Raw genomic sequence first — 24,384 nt, 5'->3', positions numbered from 1 at the left:
GTTGACAAAAACCTTTTCCTCGGCTCCCATTGCAATTGCTAAAGTGACTGGGACAGGCTTGGGTAAAAATGCAATTTGATAATTTATTTTACATGTACAACTAAATCCATCATTTAAAAAAATTACAATTATTGCACAAAAATTGGACCTGGAAACTGCTGAGTAAAGTTGTCCATGAGCAAAAATGGCAACTTTGTTGAAAGTCTGACTCCGAGATCGTTGATTGTGATGACAAAAGCTAAGAAATTGTCTTCTTTTCAAAGTAAATAGCAAGTTAGTTTCATTGGGAGCTAAAATCAATTCTGGGAATTTGAAAATCAGTCGCAGGTTTTTTTCCTCAATTTTACTGCTAAATAAAACCTGTTGCAAAAAGGAATCAAGTCAAAAGCTCATTAAGTCTGAATTATTAAGTTAAAAGAGTGTTCCAGATGGACATAATTTTCAGCTTTCTTTACTGATTTGAATATGGCATTCTATGAATTATGATTTGCTAAATTCAAAATATCAAACAAAAATAAATGAGGGAAATCAATATTAATAATAATTTATATCATATCTTAGAATTTAAGGTCACTTGTCCAATTGAAACAGAGAATCTGGCAGATACCATATGAACAGCTGTGTTTTTTATCAGCTGTTCGTGTTTATCTGGCAAAACCAAAGCTGCTTTTGTTTTGTTAGTTGTTGGCGCATTGGCTTCTGTGGCCATAATGCACCTTCCAAAGTTTTTGCATTTTACTCTGATCTAAGCCCGAGGCAGGATTCGAACCCGCAACCTTTGGGTTGCCAGGCTGGCACTTTACCCACCTGGCTAGCCCAGTCAGCCCAAAGCTCTATGGCAATATTAAACAGCTATTGCTGATATCTCACAGATGCCATTTGAGAATGGGAGTTGAGCACAAGAAAGATGGGCCCCTTTGTGGGTAGCACAGTTGATAGAATCCCATTCTTCCCACACCAGGTGGAAAAGACTTGAGTTAGAGTCCTGTCGATGCTGTGAGGAATTTATGGGCCTTTTTCATAATGTGGCTGAGTTAGTCGGTTTTGCTCGAAGGTAGCATGGTTTTCCCTCCCAGAAACTTGGGATTTTGTCCAGAAAAACAGAAATTTGACCACATGCAATTTATAGACAGTATATATGGAGCAAATGGCCTTAGTTGCTCATGCTCCTAAAAAATCTTATTACAATTTTTTGTTCATCTGGTATCTGTTAAACACCAAACAGAAAATTTATTTCTCATAATTTATATGTCAAAACAAAAACAGAAAATACTACTTCTAACCATTTAGAGCTTGCTAGCAGGGTATGTGGGAGGATTTTCCAATTTTAAATGTTGCATCTGCTAAACGCTATATTAGCAGGGAGGGTTAATGTATATTTTTTCTTTAATCACATTCAGAAAATTCTTTGCAATTCACTTTCTTTAAAAATACTTTAATTATTGCATAAATTTCTAATTGATTGCATTTATTAGGCCACTGGGTATTAGATAAAGGCACTCTAAAACACTGAATCAAGTATAATGTATATTAGCTTTCACCTAACTTTTGTTAGGTGAAAAGGAAACATTTTTGTAAAATGATTGTGCAGCCATAAAATTATTAAAGTTTGAAATCCGAAATTTAATATATTTGTTATGATTAATTTATATAACCTCCATATAAGTTTAAGTCAAGGAATGTATATAATGATCATAGGATATTTCAAATGTATGATGCTGTTGGAAAAAAAAAAAAAAAGGTACAGTGTAGCCATTATCAACCCACTGAAGGATGGAAGCCTCAACAATTCATGCTGAGGGAAATAGACCATAATCTGCCATGCTGGTCTAGTGCGGGTTGGCAGATCGACCGTATTCAGCAGTCAAAGAGCATGTGCTACTGCACTCCCGCTCCTGACCACTTGGCTACGGAGGCTGGTATACAGCTATAACTGTAAGCCTATTTTTCACATTAAAGCAGTGGCAGAAATACCGTACACTCTGGTTTGTGGTGGCAGATGAGCTAGTGTAATAAATTCTGTTTATTAGTTATTAGTCAGGAGTACCGTATAATACAGACAGGTAACATAAAGTCAAACAGAACATTGGTTGCAGGTTTGTTCAGAAGCATACTGTCCGAAGTGACAGACCGACGTACCACCTATAATGATCTGAATTATGCCAACAATGACAAGTATATCCCCCGGGACAACCAATGAAACAGTTATAGGGGCTTACAAGATAAACTTCAACTATAATAATAAACAAATAGTTATAATAATAATTGTAATAATACAATAAATAATAATGAATTGATATAACTAAAACAAAATTCTCAAGATACTTAAAAACTGGTTTAAAATATTGTTAAAAAATTTAAGTGGAATTAAAGATAAATTAAACCAGAAAGACATAATATGCAAAAGGAAAGTGACTAAACCAATGTGTAAACTTTAAAGTCTGGGTGGAAGGAAAGAAAAGATGCAACATGATGGTTATTTTTTGTTTAGTTGAGATTTGTTAGTATTAATTTAGCAGCCTGAGATAGTTTTTTTTGAAATATTAAACAGTCAAAATTCAATGAGTTGACAAAGAAAAGATTATTGAAGGGAAAGTGCTTTTCGGTCGAACGGAGTCTGGTTAATAAAGGGGAAAGTGTAGGTTTAGATCTTGAAGACTTCCCAGGAATTTTTATGCTATGCATTCCGAAATTTCTGGGCAATCAATGATGGAGTTATACAATTTGGCAAAGAATGAGAGATTGTTGTACCAAATTGAAAGATAAAAATCAGAATAGTCAACCATGAAAGACCTGTTTCTTTCTGGGCTTAAAAATGTCCATTTGAGAAACCAGTATTCAAGAAAAGTTTTTTTTTTTTTTTTTTTAAATTTGCATTGGCAACACTAACCTAGACAGGAGAAGTGTAAAGAATTTTTGGCTTGATCATTTTAGAAAAGAATTGTATGATAATATAGGTGGAGTGGATATGTTGTAGGTTTTGTTTCGCCAACCAAATGGCTTTTGTAAGATAGTAATATAATAGAGGCATGTGACACAAGAAAGCAAGAGTATGAGAGCTTATGTAGCATCAGCCAAAAAAAAAAAAAAAAAAAATTTGCACAACCATTCCTTCTAACTGTGTGTCCAGTTCTTCCTTGAATTTATTTAAGCTATCAACTTCCACAACGACAGATGGAACTTTGTTCCAGCAATTAACCACCCACTGGCTGGGTGGTTAATTGTTGGAACAAATTTCCTCATATCTATTCTACAACTGTCTTTCCTTAATTTGAATTTATGCTCCCTTAGGTTCGTAATCTCAGCAAGTGGAAGAATCCCATCAGAATTCAGCATGCTCAACCCATTGAAGGCCTTGTACACCTCAATCAGATAACCTTGCAGGTGCCTAGTCTCCAGCTGCTGCAATTTTCAGAACTTAAGCCTCTCATGGTAAGGGATCCCTTCATTCCCCTCACTAATCCTGTTGCCCTTCTCTGTACACGCTCAAGCAAATCTACATCATTCCTAAAATAAGGCCTCCAGACCTGTACGTAGTACACAAGGTGTGGCCTGACCATTGCCTTATATAAAGGGATAATCACCTCTTCCCTGTTAGCAAAATTCCTGTATATCATTGACAAAACCCCATGACTTGCTCTTGCAGCCGGTCTGCATTGCTCAGAAAATTTCATATCTGACTGCACAATTACTCCCAGGTCTTTTTCATTTTCTACCACCCTAAGTGTAGTACCACACAGTTGGTATGTTCCTCTAGGGTTACTTCTACCCATATGCAGTACTTTGCATTTGTCAATGTTAAACTTCAGTTGCCACTTCTCAGCCCATCTGCCCGTTTTATTGATCCTGTTGTAGTAGCACACTGCCATTACTGTCATTAACAACCCTGCCAACCTTTGTATCATCTGCAAACTTCGACATTAAGCTTGATATACCTTCATCAATATCATTGATAAATATACAAAACAACAGTGGGCCCAACACTGAACTCTGTGGAACTCCACTAATAACATTAGTCCACGAAGAGCAGCACCCATTGATTACCACCCTCTGTCTTCTCCTACTCAACCACCCTTTTATCCATTTTAGCAACTTACCCTTAATACCATTCTCCTCCAATTTGTACGGTAGTCTTCCATGTGCAACAGTGTCAAAAGCTTTCCTGAAATCCAAATATATGATATCAAAATTAATTTTTGCTTCCAGTTCCTTTGTAACCACATCATAGTATCCAATCAAATTTGTCAGACAAAACTTTTCCTTAACAAACCCATGCTCTGTCTGAATTATTGCTGCAGTCTTGTCGAGATGATCCTGCAATGCATCTTTAACCAGTGACTCCATTATTTTACATGGAACAGAAGTTAAACTAACTGGTCTGCAATTACTCGTGTCACCCTTTGATCCCCCTTTGTGAATTGGGGATACATTTGCACATCTCCAGTCCTTGGAGAGCTCCCCTGAGTCCAAGGATGCTTTCATAATTATGGCTAAGGTTTGTTTACTTCCCTTGTTGCCTCCTTTAATATAATTGGATAGATTCCATCCACCCCAGGTGCCTTTCTTATGTTTAACTTCAACAATTTCTCCTCCACTTTGCTCTCAGTTATTACAAAATCATTAAGCACCCTGCTACAATTTAATAACCTTCTGGCATTTTCAAACCTTAATAACTCCTCGCGTGTGAATGTAGATGCAAAATGCTCATTCAATTTGTTTGCTATCTGAGCAGGATCATCAACAGTTGAACCACTGATATCAAGTGGACCAATCTGATTCATCCCCTTTCTTTTAGATTAGAGTTTATACAAGTAAAGAAATCCTTGCTGTTTTTCTTAGCATCCTTTGCCAAATAGTTCTCGTAATCTGCCTTCGCTTGCCTAATCTCCTTTGTAACTGATTACTGACTAGCTTATATCTGCCGTAGGCTTCTGTGTCGCCTGATAATTTATATGCATCCCATGCATTTTCTTCTCTGTCACTAGTTTCATTAGTTCATTTGACAACCATTTAGGCCTAAACCTTGAACAATATTTCTTAATAGGTATGAAACGTGTAGTGGCTTCCACAATTAATTCCCCGAATGCTTCCCACCTAGAATTTGCTGTTGGTAGCATCATCAGTTGGTCCCACTTTACAGAATTTAAAAACTTTGTGAGACCACTGTAGTCGCCTTTTACGGAAGCAAAAGCTCTTTCCTTTACCCCTGATGGTAATTATATCTTTAAATAAATCCCACATCAGTACACTGTGATCACTGCCACCTAGTGGTTCCTTTATCTGCAAATTTTTAATACACAAATGATCACTGCTGATAACCAGATTAGCCTCTCTTGTTGCCTCTTAAACCTGTTACTGCAGAAAACAATCATCCAATAAATCCGCAGTTGTTTCAACAGGTAACAATGAGTGGAGAAGTTGAATTTGTTTAAAATGCTTATGGTCCCAAGTTCCTTATGGTCAAATACAAGAGGAATGGTTTCAGAATTAAGAAAGATGGTGATAGGAAAGATTTTCTTTCTAAAAGAAAAGTGAAGGTGACTAGATTTTGAGGGAAAGATTAGTTTAGGTATAAAGAGAATTCTTTGCATATAAATATTCCTTATAACCATGCATATAAATATTCCTAGGCCTATCTAAAAAAAAAAAATAAAAAAACTTAAAAATTGGTCGTCACGCCCCCCCCCCCCCCGCTTTACGTTGATATCCTGATACGACAGTGTGTGTAATGGTAAAGATTGAGTTAAATTTGAGGTGGTATGATGTTTTAATGCATTTTTGTGATATACTGCGGTCCCAGAACGTTCATTCAAGTAGCGATACTACTGGCGAGCCTGTATTCATCAGCTACTATTATTATTATTATTATTATTATTATTAATATCCATATTTTTCATCAACGCGATTAATTAATCGTCTTTACTGTATCTCATACAATTTTTGTCACCCCGCTAAACTGTTTCCGATAACTCAACTTTTTGAATCAAGGTGTCTGCATAAAAATATTGATAACGAAACATGATGTACTGATTTTTTTTTTTTTTTTTTGCCCTCCGAGTGCTGGGACGGCAGTTTCAGAAAAGTAGATATTTTAAGAGTATTATTCATATTTTCCGGAAGAGCGCGATAAGAGCATTTAAAGTGACTTCAAGTTCGACATATGAATCCTATGGGTACCCAGGTACATGTGTTGTTGAGATATTTTGTAGTTCCATTCTGCACCACAGACTTTGTGATAAATAGTGGCAGCTGACCTCGGCATAACCTGACCGTCCGTATTTGCAACACGTGCATCTCTTCAAGGCCAAATTCTACAGCCTTATACCCGTGTTGGATATGTAAGTGAAATCTGGTTATAACGAACTTAGGGGTGGCGGCGGCAATCAGATAATATCATTTATTTATTTTTATTTTCGCAAAAACTGCACAAGCAATTGAGATGCCGTTTACAAAATGATGTGATGTACTTTTTCATGGGATGGTGGAAACGAATCGATAAAGTCAAAACTTGAAAATTAGAAGTTATGTGATAATTGATACAGTATATGGGAAAACACGTAAGGTGCCTTTTTTAAATTAAAAAACGATGGTTGTAGAATAGATGTGCGAAAATTAGCAGAGAGTGATTGACCGTTGGAACAAACTTACATCTGTCACTATGGAAGTGAGTATGAATAAATTTTAGAATTAGACAAATTATTATTATTTTTATTATAATTAGCCTATGGTTCAAGGAAGCCTGTGGCTTTTGTTGCAATAGCCAAAAAAAAAAAAAAATTTACCGAGTTATCCCGAAAGAGAGGGGGGGGGGGAAATCACCAAGAAAGAGAAGAATGATGATATCCAGCTCAGGACCCTGGGTGTGCCAATCCCATACTCACCAGATGTGAGCCCCTAGGGCCACTTTTAGAGGGGATGCTGCATAATCTTGCTTCTTGCATCATATGAAGAAGGTGTGCTGGTCAGATGAGTCACGTTATTTGCGCTCCACACCGTGGATGGCTTTGGCTGTGTACGGATTTGGCATCAACAACGTGAGGCTCTTCATCCATCATACATGGTATCAAAAGTGCAGGCCTGTGGAGGCAGTTGTATGGTTTGGGGCATGTTTCACTGGCAGGAATTTGAACCCCTGGTGCACGTGGAACAACATATCACTGGTCTCCGCTATCGTCAACTGCTTGCTGACTGTGTATACCAGCTATGTTACACTTTTTTCCGAATGGCGATGGTGTCTTCCAAGATGACAGTGCTCTGAGCCATCAGGCACTTGATGTGCAGGAATGGTTTGAGAAACACAGTTCTGACTTCCAGCATATCAATTAGCCTCTGAACTCTCCTGATATCAATCCCATAGAGCACTGGTGGGACACTATGGAAAGGCATATCAGGCATCTGGATATACCAGTCACCTCCATACCTTCATTGCTGGGTGCATTACACATAGCTTGGTTGGCTATACCTCCCGAACGCTTCCAACATCTTGTTGAATCAATGCCACGTCAGATAGCTGCTGTACGGCAAAAGGAGGACCTATGAAGTATTAGGTAGGCAGTCGTAATTCAGTGATCACTCAGTGTATATTCATGCTGATATTGTATACCTAATTACCAGCAACCTCAGAAAAACAGGAAATCTGCCCATTTCATTTATTCCTAACTTCTGGTTTCTTGTCTTCCAGTCAATCACTTTAAAATAGATTTTCTGGATGGTTCCATAAAAATGCCAGACATATATGAGGAAAATTGGGTGCATTTTGTCGAAATTAGAAGGCGGCAAAGTTGTATTATGTTTGAGGGGCTTTCTACAACTGGTAGACGTCAGTCTGTTACATACATTGGTGGACATCACTGACTTTTCGCTCTAGGAAGAGTTCATTTTATTGTGAAACAGCTGTAGTATTATTATTTTGGCTATATGTGAATAACGAAAACTGAAGAATACAATTCTAATTAATCAGCAAAAATTTGCAAAATTTATGAAAACTCAATAAAACAGCTAATGAAAACTGAATGTAATTAAAATAAACCAACATATATAAAATAATAATATAATGATGACTTAATGCTGGACATTTACGAATAAACAGATATATTTTTATTACATGGCTGGTGTTTTCTCAATTTGTTTACTGGACAGCAAGCTCGAATATCAAACTGACCAGTGAGAACCAGAAACCTGGTAACTCTAAACTCGAGTGATCAGATTTTCAGGGATGAAAACCGAGACACAGGGTGGTAATCAATGGGTGCTGCTCTTCTTGGACTAATGTTATTAGTGGAGTCCCACAGGGTTCGGTGTTGGGTCCACTGTTGTTTTGTATATTTATCAATGATATTGATGAAGGTATATCAGGCTTAGTGTTGAAGTTTGTAGATGATACAAAGGTTGGCAGGGTTGTTAATGACAATAATGGCAGTGTGCTACTGCAACAGGATCTAGAAAATATGGGCATATGGGCTAAGAAGTGGCAACTGAAGTTTAACCTTGACAAATGCAAAGTACTGCATATGGGTAGAAGTAACCCCAGAGAAATGTACCAACTGTGTGGTACTACACTTAAGGAGGCAGAAAATGAAAAAGACCTGGGAGTAATTGTGCAGTCAGATATGAAGTTTTCTGAGCAGTGCAGAAAGGCTGCCCTGGCAGGTCATGGGGTTTTGTCAATGATATATAGGAATTTTGCTAGCAGGGAAAAGGAGGTGATTGTTCTTCTGTATAAGGCAGTGGTAAGGCCACGCCTTGAGTACTGCGTACAGGTCTGGAGGCCTCATTTTAGGAAGGATGTAGATTTGCTTCAACGTGTATAGAGAAGGGCAACAAGATTGGTGAGGGGAATGAAGGTATCCTCTTACCAAGAGAGGCTTAAGTTCTGCAAATTGCAGTGGCTGGAGACTAAGCACCTGTGTGGTGATCTGATTGAGGTGTATAAGGCCTTAATATTAGTAATGGCCGAGTGCTGCACCAGCCAAAAAAAAAAAAAAAAAAATCCGAACAAAACAATGATACAAAAAAATAATAATAATTAATAAAAAAAAAGGAAATTAAACCTATCATCCTATGCATTTTCCTTACCTGAAAGTACTATCCAGATGACCTTTGAATTTCCCCAAACTGTCGGCCTCTACCACCCATGAAGGCAACTTATTCCAGTAATTTATAACTCGCTGGCTAAAATAAAACTTCTTGCAGTCCAATCTAAGTAACTTGAATTTATGTCCCCTAGTTCTAGCATCATTTATAATCTTGAAAATTTTGTCCTCATTCATTTTACTGATGCCTCTCAGAGCCTTAAACACCTCAATCAAATCTCCTCTAAGGTGTCTAGTTTCCAAACTCTGCAACCCACATATTCGAAGTCTTTCTTCATAAGGACGCCCTTCTGCCGATCTCACCAGGCGAGTTATCCGTCTTTGCACCCTTTCAAGAAGTTCGATGTCTTTCTTTAGGTGCGGTCTCCATACTTGAACACAGTATTCCAAGTGTGGTCTAACATAAGCCTTATATAATGGGATTATCACGTTCCTATCTCTACTTGCAAAAGTTCGATAGATCATCGATAGGACACCATGGGCCTTCCTTGCAACTTGTTAAAATGCTCAGAGAATTTCATGTCTGACCATATCGTAACACCCAAGTCCCTTTCCTCCAGTACTGGGTTTAGTTGAACTCCACCAAGTGAATAAGTTATCTTGGGATTACTGTTTCCCAGGTATAATACCTTACACTTTGTTGGATTAAAGCATAGCTGCCATTTTTCTGACCATTCCTGAAGTCTATCTAGGTCTCTCTGAAGAAACTCAGCTCGACAGTGATCATTAACTACACTACCAATTTTAACATCATCTTCAAATTTAGACATCACGCCCTCTATCCCTTCATCAATGTCGTTTATGAAAATTAAAAACAACAGTGGTCCTAATACTGATCCTTGGGGAACCCCACTTCTTACACCAACCCAATCTGAGGAATAGCCATTTATCACAACCCTCTGCCTCCTGCCCTGAAGCCATCCTTCTATCCATCTAAGGATTTTCCTAGTGATTCCAATATGTTCCAGCTTATAAAGCAACCGCTCATGTGGGACTGAGTCAAAGCTTTGCTGAAATCTAAATAAACAATGTTGAAATTATTCCCTAAATCCAGCTCGTGAGTGACCCTTTCGAAATAGCGGACCAGATTTGTTAAACATGATTTTCCCTTTACAAAACCATGCTGAGTTTCCTTGAGAATTTCAGTTCGATCCAAATGATCCTGAATTCCACCCTTGATCATTGCCTCCATGATTTTCCCTACTACTGAAGTCAGACTGACAGGTCGATAATTTCCAGCTTCACTTTTAGAGCCACCCTTATGTATGGGAGATACATTTGCACTTTTCCAATCCAAGGGAATCTCCCTGGAGTCTAGTGATGCTCGCATAATTAGCCTCAATGGTTCAATGCACTCGTTTGCCGCCTCCCTTAAGATTATAGGGTATATTCCATCAGCTCCAGGAGCCTTACTGGTCTGTAGGCTCAAAGTTTTTTCATTAAATAATCTTGCGAAATTTCAATATCATTAATTACATATTTTTTAACTTCGCTCCCACAATTTCCCATTGCCACAAAAGGCTTTTCATTTGTAAATATCGATGCAAAATAACTGTTGAGTTCATCTGCAACGGCAGCTGGTGTATTTAATACTATCCCCTTTCCCTTACGTAAAGGTCCGATCTGGTTTGTCCTGCTCTTCTTGGCATTTATATATGTGAAGAATTCCTTATCCCCCCCTCTTTGCTCTGTTTGCTAGTGATTTCTCATAAACTGCCTTTGCCTGTCGAACCTTTTCTGTGGCTCTATTACAGATCATCTTGTAGCTGTTATAGGCGTCAGTACTTTTTATTGCTCTGTAACCTTTCCATGCCACCTTTTTCTGCTCAAGTAATGTGGCAACTTTACTATTCATCCAACTTGGAACCCTCCTTGTGGAGTATTTTTTTTAATAGTATATACGCATTCAAGGCATCTGTGATTAATGTTTAAAAAGCGTACCACAGTTCAAATGTATTCATTTTCTGCATGATATCTAACCAGTTAATAGAGGCCATGTAGTACCTTAAGGCATCGTAATTTCCTTTTCTGAAATTAAAACCCATTCCTTTGTCTTTTACTTCTGCTACCTCTCTCGTCATCATCCACTGTAGAACTCTGTGATCACTTCCTGCTACTGGTTATGTCATCTGATTCATGTGTGATGATGAGGTCTAGGATATTCTTTTCTTTAGTACTTTCCCTGATATGTTGATACAAATAACAGTCATCTAGTTGATTTAAAAATTTTGTTCCCCATGTTGAGTTTCCTTCCAATTTACTCCAATCAATTAGAAGCAAATTGAAATCACCCATAATAAAGCATTGATGCTTACTTGCCCATTCCATTTGCATGTAGAGGCTTTTGTCATAATCTTCACAATCACCTGGTCTGTAGATTACTCCTACTCGCATTATACCTTTGTTTCCAACTATCTCACACCATACAGACTCTACCGGTGCCTCCGTAGCCAGGTGGGAAGGAGCAGCAGTGCATAGCACATGCTTCTTGATTAGACTGGGGTTCGAGCCCGTCACCACCAAATACGGAGGATGCGGAAAGGTCAGGGAATGACCACCGCATATCCCGGAGCAATATGGCCTTAGGTGCTAATGCTCCTAAAAACTAAATAACAACATAACCATACAGACTCTATACTAGCATGTGAAATGTTTGAATCCGGGCAAGCTATCGTTGCACTCAGGCTGCTTCTGATAAGAAGCATTACCCCACCACCCCTTCTATCTACCCTATCCTTCCTAAATACATTATGCAAGCTGTACTTAAACTCATCATCCCCAATTTCCGGGTGGCACCACGTCTCCGTAAGCCCTATTATGTCCGCGTTACTTGTTTTAACCAGCAGTTCGAATTCGCTCATTTTATTGACGACACTTCTAACGTTACTGTATAAACAATTAAGATTTACTGTTCTTGTATATTTAACAACCCTAACACAACCCTTGAAGTTTTTTAGGCTCTCTTCCCTGATATTAGCTACCCGCTCACGTGAAATGTTTCTGCCCCCAGAACATCTAGATAATATGTCCAGTTGGGGTAACAGATAAGAACTCTTAAGGTATGTGCTTGAGTTACTTTGACCAATATTATCAGATAAACGCATGTCAGTATTACCCACATCCCCCCCCCCCCCTAACTAGCAGTTTCCCTGAACCTTTAAGGTATCCTCAATAATGCTGGAAAAAACTTTTGCACCACCTTTGTTTAAGTGTATCCTGTCTCTACAAAACAAATTCCTTCTACCTACAAGTGTGGGCCATGCTGATAGAAATTTCCCCTCTAAAGCCTTGCAGATTCCTTCAAGTCTTGAGTTAATCCAGAAGGCTCTTATCATATAATCCCTCCTATCGTGTCTGGGCAGAATTGCAGACACAGACATTATGGCCTAGCTCGCGACATTTCCTCCGCATGGTCCTGTATTTTTCCAACAAATCGTCAGATCGTGTACATTTAATATCATTAGTCCCCACATGAATAATAATATTTTCTTTATCCCCTTTAAAATCTGACAATCTGTTGGTGACATCATCCATAGTTGCTCCCAGCAGACATACCCTGGTTCTACTCCACCTATCCTTATTACAAAAAATATTCCCTGACAATGGAGTCCCCTAATAAAACAATGTCCTTTTTAACCAAAGTAGTTTGCACTTGGTTTTTCTGTTTTGAGGCTCGAATCGGGTGTGCATCACTTGGTAGATTGCTGGAGTCTTGAGTCCCTGATGAGCTCCTAGATGCGTTATTCTCGAGGGCAAGTACCCATTTTTTCAGGGACTCAAATTGTTCCATCAGTGCACCAAATTGTAATTTAAGATCGGTGCACTCCTTACATCGAACACAAAGAAAAGAATCCCCAGGTGAGGTAGGATTAGTCACCAGGTCGACCTTGGAAACCATTCCACAGGTTCCACAACGGATTAAATCATTACTCACCTGTAAATCGCCATCGGCTATTTCTGTGTGAGTCACGATACCCTGTGAAGTGTTTAAGGCAGATCTCGTAACTACCATTATAAAATTAAATAAATATCAATGAAAGTAACTTTAAAAAATTATATCTATAATATTATTAAAATCAAACAGTTACAGGAAAACCTATAACAAAATTTCTTTAGATGGAAATTTTGTGGTGCAGCATAAGCCATAGGCTTTCTTGCACCATGTAGCCGTTACTAATACTAAAATACTAAATACTAAAGCAGAGGAAGAAAGGGATTTGGGAGTTAAGGTTGGATATGAAGTTCTCTGAGCAGTGTAGACTGCTCAGTGAACTTTAATGATAAAAATTAATAGAACTTTAGTTATTATTAATAAAATGAATGAAGGTGAAATTATTATTTGTTATATATGATACAGACTTAGGGGTCATAAATTGAAATTACAAAGATTTAAACTTTATTGTAGACAGTTTTCTATAATCCAATAAGTTACCTTCTTGGGTAGTCAAGGCTGACAGTTTGGAGAAATTCAAAGTTGGCTACCTATACAGGGTGTCTCAAAAATGGTACAAATGTTTAGGGGAGGTAGGTAACATCTGAAGGAATGTGCATCGCATAGGAACCCATAACTGGAAATGTCACAATAAGTCAGTAGACGGCACTGTAGTCGCTGCACGAAGAGCATGCATCGATATACGAACTGTGAGCTGGCAGACATGCACCTAGTGTATGGATTAGCAGAGGGCAATGACGAGCCTGCTCAATGAATTTATGGAGAACGCTTCCCAGACAGACATGTACTGGAACACCATTTGTTTGCGCGCGTGCATCAAAATTTGTGCAATTATGGGTAATGTAGAAGTAACAGGAGTAGTGCGGGCAGCCCATGTTCGATGCAAACTCCCACCATAGAAGAAAGTGTGTTGAATTCCATTCAGAATAATCCTACTACCAGCACACGTGCCGTTGCCTCTGCCTTAGGAGTGTCTCGTTGCAGTGTACAGCGTGGTTGGTACGACGATTCCTTACACCCATTTCATCTCCAAAGGGTTCAGTTACTGCTACCCCAAGATCATCCTGCTCGTGTGGCCTTTGTGCAGTGGTTTCTCCAAGAAAGCGTTCAAGACTTGAATTTTCCAGCCTATGTTTTGTTCACGGATGAGGCTTATTTCACTCGGGAAGACTTATTCAATCAGCACAATGCTCATGTGTGGGCTCACGACAACCCACATGGTGTGTGCCCCCATGCGGAACAACATCGCTTTGCAATAAATGTGTGGGCAGGTATGGTCGGTGACTGCTTAGTCGGCCCATACCTGTTACCATCCCGTATGAACTCCGCTAAATATCAGATCTTTCTTGAACAAGTTCTACCAGGGTTACTTGACTATGTTCCAGCAAATGTGAGACGCAACATTTGGTTTCAACATGACGGGGCGCCTGCCCATTATGGAAGGCGTGTTCATGACCATTTGAACAGGCATTTTGGGCGTCGATGGATTGGCCATGGTGGACCCATTGCTTGGCCCCCACGCTCACCTGATTTATCAAGCCTTGATTTCTTTCTGTGGGGGGGGGCCCTCAAATCTATCGTGTATGAATTGCCTGTGGAGACGGAAATGGATCTCGTGGCCAGACTCGTTTGCGCTGCTACTACTGTCAAAGAAACTCCAGGTGTGTTCGACCGTGTCCGCCAATCCATGCTGCATCGGTGTCACGCATGCATCGTGTCTCATGGTGGAACTTTCGAGCATCTGTTGTAACATCATGAAATGCATCCATCTCATATTCCATTGTTAATATTATGTCAAGTAAATGTTTGCCTCTAATTACTGTCTTGTGTCATTTCTGCTTCTTGTGCCTCTGCTACTACTTTCCTGTGACGTTTCCGGTTATGGATTCCTATGCGATTCACATTCCTTTAGATGTTACTTACCTCCCTTAAACGTTTGTACCAATATTTTTGAGACACCCTGTATAAGGGAAAGACATTGTTTTTTTTTTTTTTTTATATTTTCACTTTTATATGTTTTTGCTGGCATTATTCCAAAAATTTTGTAACGAAAAACCATCATGCGAAAAGTGTTATGGAAGTGATGTTATCTTCAGCTTTCGCTAGAAGTGAATTATTGCAACTTGTATTGTTGGAATCATACTTGTATGATGGCAACATTAATTTATCTTTTGCGGGACCAAATTTAATGAAATTTTTCATGGAGCTTCATCTTTGCTCTATACTAGAGGAAAAACTTTCAAACCTCCTGGAAAAACTATGAACATGTGATCGTATATACACGTAATAAATGGGATAATGTGGACATATAGCATATCGTTGGAAAACTAAGGAATTTAGAAACAGAAATATTAAGGTTTTAAGATACAAAAAAAAAACTTTTGGAAACTGGGAAATGCATTAATTCCAAAACTCATCTGTTTCAAGTCACCTGGTGTTTTCAGATTGAATGTAATTTTTTTTTTCCTTTACAATTACACTCTGAGGCTGGAAAAGAGTTCTGCACATTTATGAAAACATTCTTCAACTTGGACATGTCATCAGATCTTTCAATATATACTACATGTAATGGCAGGAGCCTCCATAGCCAGGTGGGCGGGAGCAGCAGTGTGTAGCACACACTTCTTGATTAGACCAGGGTTCGAGCCCATCACCACCAAATATGGAAGATGTGGAAAGGTCAGGGAATGACCACCGCATATCCCCCCCCACCCGGAGCAATATGGCCTTAGTTGCTAATGCTCCTAAAAACCAAATAACTAACAAACAACAACCCGTGACCACCAAATACGGAGGATGCAGAAAGGTCAGGGAATGACCACCGCATATCCCCGAACAATATGGCCTTAGTTGCTAATGCTCTTAAAAACTAAATAACAAACAATAATGGCACAACTATAGATGGTGTATTTAGTCATGAACTAAAATCTCTTCAATGTAAAATTTTATATCCTACTTTAGTCATCACAGAACAATACTTTCAGTAATTGATATGTAATTATTATTAATAAAATAAAAACATCGTTATATTATTATCCAAGAACTTTATTAATATCTGAAAATAAAAATGTTTTTAACACCTGTTGATGACTCTTAAATGTAAAACATGTTAAATATGCTAGCGGCAGGACACATTATGTACCTGGTACAGAATTTTATGATTATTTTTTTGTTTAGTTATTTGTTTTATTTAATTTCATTTTTTTTGGTTAATGCAGCAAAAGTTTGTGTCTTTCTTATATTATATGGCTAATACCAAACTCAGTTACAAAATATCAAATGAAAATAAACAGTGAAGCCAATAATAATAATGTTTTTATTATATTTTCTTAGAATTTAAGATCACTCATTCCTCCTCCCCCACAAATTGAAACACGATTCTTACCTGGTGTTTGGCAGACTATGTGAATGGCTGTTTTTGTCAGCTGTTTGTATTTACCAAGTGAAACCAAAGTGCTCTACGGTAGGATTGCAGGATATTTCTTGCACCAAAGCTCCATGGTAGGATATCTTTTGCTGGTGTTTCACAGATGTCACGTGAGAATGAGAGTCAAATGCTTTATTTTATTTATTTATTATTTATTTTTTTTTGGCTAATGCATAAAAAGCTCCAGCTTTCTTGTGCTACAAATGAGAGAAATCCAAAATAATAACAGTAATGTTTTTGTCATGTTTCTTAGAATTTAAGGTCGGCTGTCCCCATATTGAAACACAGATGCCAGGTGAATTGCTGTTTTTGTGAACTGTTTGCATTCATCCAGTGAAATCCATAGCTCTATGGCAAGATTAGATATCTCTCACTGTTGTTTCACAGATGCCACATGAGAATCAGAGTTAAGTACAAGAATTGTAGATGCTATCGTTTGCTTGGTGTCTGTTAAATGCAAAACAAAAAAAATTAATTTTTTTTTGTAATTCATAGTATATTGAAACAAAAACAAAAATTACTGGTTAGGGAAGATACACAAGAGGATTTTGATTTGTCTTGAATATATGTAACGAAACGTACATGGGATGGGGGGGGGGAGGTTTCATGTAGTGATTTAAAAAAAAAAAAAAAAACACCCTGAAAAATTAAAAGTAGCATACGTCAGACACCTTATTAGCAGCTTATTCCAAGAATTGATTACTCTTTGGCTGAATGCAAATTTGTCCACATCTCTTCTCCAAATTATCCTTTTCCAATTTAAAATTGTGCCTTTGTCTTTTGTATGAAAAAGAGTAAAGGTGCTATCAACATTTAATTTGTAATCCTTTTCTCTTTTGCTGGTGCTATATAAGCATGCTTTCTTGCATAATTTGCCACTATTAATACTGAATAATTTTAAAGCCTTATACACTTCATTTGGGTCACCATGGAGATGCCTAGTTTCCAGAGACTGCAATTTAGTGCTAGTCTTTCATGGTAAGAATATCCTTTTATGTTCTCCAGCTAGCCTTGTCATTCTTCCTTGCACCTTTTCCAACATTTCTACCTTTCTAAAATGTGATTCCAAACTTGTATTCAGTACTCCAAATGTGACTTGCCATTGCCTTTTACCAGTATATCCCAACCATTTTTCAAATATAAATCACTTTGTATACAAATCAAAAAAAAACAAAAAAACCTCTTATTTTGAAGTTCTGTGGACCACTTTCATAATTTATATAGACCATAAGTTGGAAAACACTATCTTATACAGCTGGGATGATTGCCTCTTTGTCCCTGCTAACAAGGTTCCTGTATATCATTGACAGAATCTTGTAAGCTATTCTAGTGTCCTCTGAGCAGCTTTTTTGTATTGCTTAGAATTTCATTTTTGACTGTACAATTACATCTAGATCTTTTCATATTTCAGTACTCTGAATTTGTCCCAGACCAACATGCCCAAATGGAATGTTATTTCAGGATTACTGCTGCTGAAATGCATTTCCTTTCATTTATTACTGTTAAACTTTAATTGCATTTTTCGGCTCATAAAAATAATTAGTCCTCTTGGATTCTGGTTAGTACCTTACTAAGATATTTAGGAAATATAAACCAGTGTTCTGTTTATACTCTGTGACCACATAACTCAGAGGAGTTTATAATTAACCATTATTTTATTTTATTTTTATTTTTAACAACAAATCAGTCATTACCATGTTTAGTAGCAAAGTGTGTGTGTAAGCCACTGTCAAGCCAAATGTTTGTAAGGATAATTATTCATTTGTCTATGTAAGGAAAATTATTTCCCCTTTTCTCAGGAAACTGAACTGTGTATACCAACATACTTGCTGAAGCATGATGAAACCAGAGTGATCAATTTTAAGTTTGTCACTTCCAGAGACTTGGTCAAAAAGAAAAAAAAAAAAAAAAATTCAGAACAAGCTCCAATTCTCTCTGGGACTTGTTGTGAAGTCCCAAATAAAATTGTTCTATGTCATTGAAAATCTGAAACTGAAACTGGCCTGTGAAACATCTGAAACTGGCCAATTTTCCAAATTCAGACTTTGACCTTGCAGAGATACCGTCAGCAGGAAGTGAATAGTGAGCATGTGCTCCATCCTGGAACTACACAGGAAGTGGTCCACATCAGCAAATATTTCTGAAGAATACAGCGATTATTATCTTTTCTCAGGTGATGACATTTACTGATTTATCACTAATGTAAATCACTTAACATAACTTTGCCACATGATTGCAATATTAGAAACCATAAATCTTGCAGGAAATGTGCTCATGTACCTATCAGTTTAATAGTGCTTGATTGTAAATAAGGCTTGAATCAAAGTTTTTCCCTGAAATTAATGAGGATTTTTTTGTTTCTTCCTTTTCCAGGAGCTTAAAACTTTAGTCCAAATTAACTGAAATGGGAGGATGGAGGATTTATTCATATCTACCATAGTTATTAAAAATTAAATGAATTTTTTTTAATATAGTTTAATCTTTTAAACATTTGTATATTTTTTAGACAGGATTTAGTAACTAACCCATACTGCAGGATTTTATGCATTGTTTTCTGTTGTTTCATTATAATAAATTATAAGTTGGAATGTCTCAACTAGAGGTTTCTATTTATTCAGGTGGTGGGAAAGCGTGTCCATTTTCCAACATTTGCCATGAATTTTGGATGTGATATGGAAAGCATTGTCACACTTGATGATGTAGGTAAGTTGAGATCTATTTATTTTATTTATCAGTTTTAACCCCTGTACAGCCTTTGGATTAGGAGGGTTACAGATTTGACACCTATTTTCATTGTATATTAGCTAGCTGGATTACTTTGCATAGTATATGAGATTATTAATTCACAGTATACCATGCATGTGAAATTATATGTAACAGCATTTTAGTTAGTAAATAATATAGTTAGGTTCAGGGCAAAAGCCTGAAGTTTTGAAAGCTATAAAATGTCATTGTACATGGCATCTTTCTGTACATAGCAGTGAGAAATCTGGGGTTACTACTTAGTGCATTGATTTAATTGTTTACTTTACTTACTGCACCATCTCGCACATTGGAAATATATCTCATTATTGGGTTGTTCAGGTCTTCACAATGAGACTCCACTCAGAGTTTAAACCCGGGTCATTGTATAGTGGCATTCGCTTTAACTCTTTGTCAGGCATGTTGGGTAGTTGCTTTTGTAGTAAATTTACACCAGAGCAACTTAAATTCGAAAATAAAAATATCTATTAAAGTGACTTCAGTGTGAATAAATTTCATTATTGGTTTGACTTTTGATCTTTATCATTAATTCTTTTGTTATAGAAAAAATTAATAAAAGTGGATTTTGTTAGACTTTGAAAGTCAATTCTTGCATATAATTATCAAGTGCTGTAAAGCAAGAATTTAAAATTTGCAGTGTCTAGCACCCAAGAGGTGTGTTAATTAACAGTTTTTGATCTGAATCAAGCAAACAAAAATACTTGTTAGAGTTAGACATTGTCTACATCTGAAGCAAACATTATTTTTAATGTCCAGTCACCCTAGTGTACAACTTTTTATTTTTCAAGTTTCACTTGCCGATAGTGAAGATAATTTCCAAATGCAGGCATTAAAAAACATTTTATGAAAAGTGCATCAAAGGTGGTTTTATTTTAAGAATTAATTAAAAATATACCTTTTCAGTATTAAAAAAAAAAGTTTTTTTTCAAAGCTGTATTCATAATAAATTGAAAATAAAGGTGGCTCTATTTTTAGTCTGTTATGAACAATAAAGTTGTTGTTGTTATTTGGTTTTTAGGAGCATTAGCAACTAAGGCCATGTTGCTCGGGGGATATGCGGTGGTCATTCCCTGACCTTTCCGCATCCTCCGTATTTGGTGGTCACGGGCTCGAACCCCGGTCTAATCAAGAAGCGTATGCTATGCACTGCTGCTCCTGCCCACCTGGCTACGGAGGCGTCAACAATAAAGTGAACAATTTTGAATTATTTCAGGCCAAGCATAACAATGAAAACATCCAGCAGGGTGCCTCCTAGTGTTATACATTAAACATGCCCAGTAAATAAAGGGTTAAATGGGAAGCAATATAATTCTCCATTGGAGCAGTGCTTTTTATTTAGAGTAATGCAATACTAAGGCAACTTGTGGTAAAGTGCAACCACATCATGGATCACTGCACTAAGAGGAAACAGTTTGCTCACAGATCTGCACAGATAGAAGCTATTCCCAACATGTGTAATGACTTTTTTTATAATATTTGTTGATTGAGGGTTTGCCCTTAATCTAATTGTCTCCTTTACTTACTGCACCATCTCGCATATTGGGATATATCTTGTCACTGCATTGTTCAGTTCTTCACAGTACCTACCCCTTCCACCTATGAGACTTTAATCAGTCAATACTGATTTGGGTAGTGGTATTGTGGACAGTTTGTGTGAACTGTGAGTCAATTAAACTAAATTTAAACTCTTACCAGTTGGCTCCACATCTGTAAATATTTAGATTGCTGGATCTCTTCACCTAAAACAAAATAAAATCACAAAGCTTATTAAAAGTGGATTTTTACAGCAGTCTTGACAAGGAAGAGTTGAAACAAAATAATTCAGGTTTTTCCAAATGATTGCACCTTGAATTACAATATAATCTGAAGGCCTTATTTAAAAACAACTTTATTGTCCTAATGTGACTAATAAGGGTTCCCCAAACTATACAGGTCTGAAAAACCAAGTCACAAGCCTTTTCTTCTGGAAAATAAACATATATCATTCAAATTTAAAAAAAAAAAAAAAATGTTTAGCCACCATCTTATAATTAATACCTTTACAACATTTTTACCATTTATACTGTGTTTAAAACAATCAGAAATAAATGTAACAAATTAAATGAACCTTTGGAAAAATTTGACATATATGATGCTTATAAATGAATAGAAACTATTTGTTTTCTTCCAGTTTTTAAAAGTCATTTGCACTTTCCAAGTTCCAATATTTTGTTTTTCATAAACATTGACTATCAGTAAAGATTATTTGGTATCATGGGAATATCATTATTTGGTATCATTTGGTATCAACATACTTAAAAAGAAAAAAAAAACTCCTCTGTAAATAATTATCCCTTTAAATGTAACCAACTAAATGACAAAGTTCTCGATGATCCATAAGGCTTATCAACCAAATTATATTTATTATCTACATTAAGTTATTAAATCTGTTACTGGCAAAGATAAATTAACAGCTTCAAAGTTTAATCCGTGAGTTTTGTTGCTTTACATTTCTTCTCTTTCTCTAAAAAAAAAAATTCATTCCAAGTTTGCATGCTTTTAGACAGTGCTAGTAATCACAGTGCTGAAAAGGCAAAATATTGCTTTATTCTTAAATGGATGTCAGATGAATAATGAGGCTCATGGCAGAGAAGAAAAATGTATGGGATGCATATAAAGTATCTATAATCAAGTCACAAAGGAAGTTAGGCAGGCGAAGGCAGATTACGAGAAACCTTTGGCAAATGATGCAAAGAAAAACAGCAAAGAATTCTTTATTTATGTAAACTCTAGAAGGAACGGGATGAATCAGATTGGACCATTTAACATAGATGAGTTGACTATTGATGATCATGCTGAGGTAGCTAATAAACTGAATGAGTATTTTGCATCTACATTCACATGAGGAATTATTCAATGAGGGGAATGCCAGAAGTTTATCAAACTCTAACAGGAAGCTAAGTGATTTTGTAATAACTGAGAGCAAAGTGGAGGAGAAATTGTTGAAGTAAAAGGCACCTGGGGCAGATGGAATCTATCCAGTTAATACTGAAGGAGGCAGCAAGGGAAGTAAGAAAAACCCTTAGCCATAATTATGAGAGCTTCCTTCGACTCAGGGGAGATCCTTATGAACTGGAGGTGTGCAAATGTATCACCAATTCACAAAAGGAGTTAAAAAAGGTGACACAAGTAACTATAGACCTGTTAATTTAACTTCTGTTCTGGGAAAATATTGGAATCACTGGTTAAAGAAGCATTGCAGGATCATTTATACAAGACTACAGTAATAGTTAAGACACAACATGGGTTTGTTAAAGGGACGTCTTGTCTGACCAATTTGATTGGATACTATGATGTGGCATGGCTCCGGAGCAATATGGCCTTAGTTGCTAATGCTCCTAAAAACCAAACACTGATGTGGTCACAAAGGAACCGAATGCCAAAAATAATTTTGATATCATATACTTGGATTTCACGAAAGCTTTTGATACTGTTGCACATGAAAGACTGCTGTATAAATTGGAGGGGTAGGACATTAAGGGTAAGTTGCTACAATAGATAAAGGGGTGGTTGAGTTGGGAGACTACAGAGTGTGGTAATCAGTGGACACTGCTCCTTCATGGACAAATGTTATTAGTGGAGTTCCACAGGGTTCAGTGTTGGGCCCATTGTTGTTTTCAGTATTTGTCAATGATATTGATGAAGGTATATCAGGTTTATTGTCCAAGTTTGCAGATGATACAAAGGTTGGCAGGGTTGTTAACGACAGTAAAGACAGTATGCTACTCCAACTGGATCTAAATAAGTTGGGAAAATGGGATGAGAAGTGGCAACTGAATTTTAACATTGACAAATGCAAAGTACTGTATATTGGTAGCAATAACTGAAGAGAAAATGTACCAACTGTGTGGTACTACATTCAGAGAAGTGGAAAACATCTTGGGGTAATTGTGCAGTCAAATATGAAGTTTGCTGAGCAGTGCAGACGGGCTGCCAGGGCAGGTCACGGAGCTTTGTCAATGATATATAGGAATTTTGCTAGCAGGGAAAAGGAGGTGATTGTCCCACTATACAAGGTAATGGTCAGGCCACGCCTAGAGTACTGTGGTACAGGTCTGGAGGCCTCATTTTAGGAAGGATGTAGAGTTGCTAGAATGAGTAGAAAGATGGGCAACCAGATTGGCGACGAGGAACAAAGGGGTGCTCTTATCAAGAAAGACTCAAGTTCTGCAAATTGCAGCATCTAGAAAGTAGGTCCTGCAAAGGTGGTTTGATTGAGGTGTATAAGGCCTTGAATGGGTTTAGCAAGCTGAATGATGACGGGATTCTTCCTCCTGCTCAGAACCTCAGAGGGCACAGTTTTCAAATTGAGGAAAGATAGTTGTAGAATAGATGTGTGGAAAATTTGCCTTTAACCAGCAGGTAGTTGATTGGTGGAACAGACTTCCATCTTTTGTTGCGGAAGTTGAATGCCTAAATAAATTTAAGACTGAGGTGGACAGGCATTTGGAACGAATGGAGGGGTGAAATGGGAGGGTTTTTTTGGCTGATGCTGCATAAGCTTGCTTTCTTGCATCGTATGCCCAATACAAATAAACATGTGAGTAGCTTTCATAACAGTAATAATGATCTTAATTAAGGAAAATCTATACAGTTGACTTAAAAACATATTTTTAGCAAAAAGAAAATAATTTCAATAATGGAAATTTGCTCTCTTCTATTTTTTTATGTTTTTATTATGATTGAGGGGAAAATTAACTATTACAGCTACATTAAAATTAACAAATTGCTTTGAACACTTCAAGTTAATTTTTTTATTTACATAGAAAACAGCAGGTAACCATGGTCATGACAGAGTACACTTTAAGTAAAAAGCAGTATACTTCTCCATCGGAGCAGTACTTTTTATTTAACATAGTGCAGTACCAATGCATTTAAGTAGAAACCCAGTTTGCTCTCAGCTGCATTAGAAAGACGCTATGTTACAATGACTTTTTATGATGAAAATAATGGTACTACATGTGGTGACCTTTATTGGGTATCTACTTTATACTGTGTACCTTCGAAAATATGTTGCGATAACTATTATTATCATTAGCCATGTGGTGCAAGGAAGCCTTAGGCTTATGCTGCACCAGCCAAAAAAAAATTGAGAGAGAGAGAGAGAGTTG

At 37.1% G+C, this 24,384-nt stretch overlaps 1 protein-coding gene across 2 annotated transcripts in view; it reads left to right on the top strand.

Moving 5' to 3' along the window:
• LOC150085062 (putative transcription factor p65 homolog) overlaps positions 1 to 24,384 on the top strand; it is a 141,361-nt gene that overhangs the window by 18,625 nt on the left and 98,352 nt on the right. The window contains exons 1-2 of one of the 2 annotated variants that reach the window (XM_090376756.1): positions 6,644 to 6,664; positions 19,090 to 19,174. In XM_090376756.1, the coding sequence (XP_090232882.1) occupies positions 6,659 to 6,664; positions 19,090 to 19,174 (91 nt within the window). In that variant the 5' untranslated portion in view covers positions 6,644 to 6,658. Of the gene's footprint in view, positions 1 to 6,643; positions 6,665 to 19,089; positions 19,175 to 24,384 lie in introns of those variants that run through there. The other variant, XM_090376757.1, reaches the window with a different exon arrangement.

This window comes from Mastigoproctus giganteus, chromosome 6, assembly GCF_048544385.1.
Source record: "Mastigoproctus giganteus isolate SK-2022 chromosome 6, ASM4854438v1, whole genome shotgun sequence".
Taxonomy (NCBI): domain Eukaryota; kingdom Metazoa; phylum Arthropoda; class Arachnida; order Uropygi; family Thelyphonidae; genus Mastigoproctus; species Mastigoproctus giganteus.
Note: the sequence above shows the minus strand (reverse complement) of the source record. Positions and strands in the feature narration are given on the sequence as shown.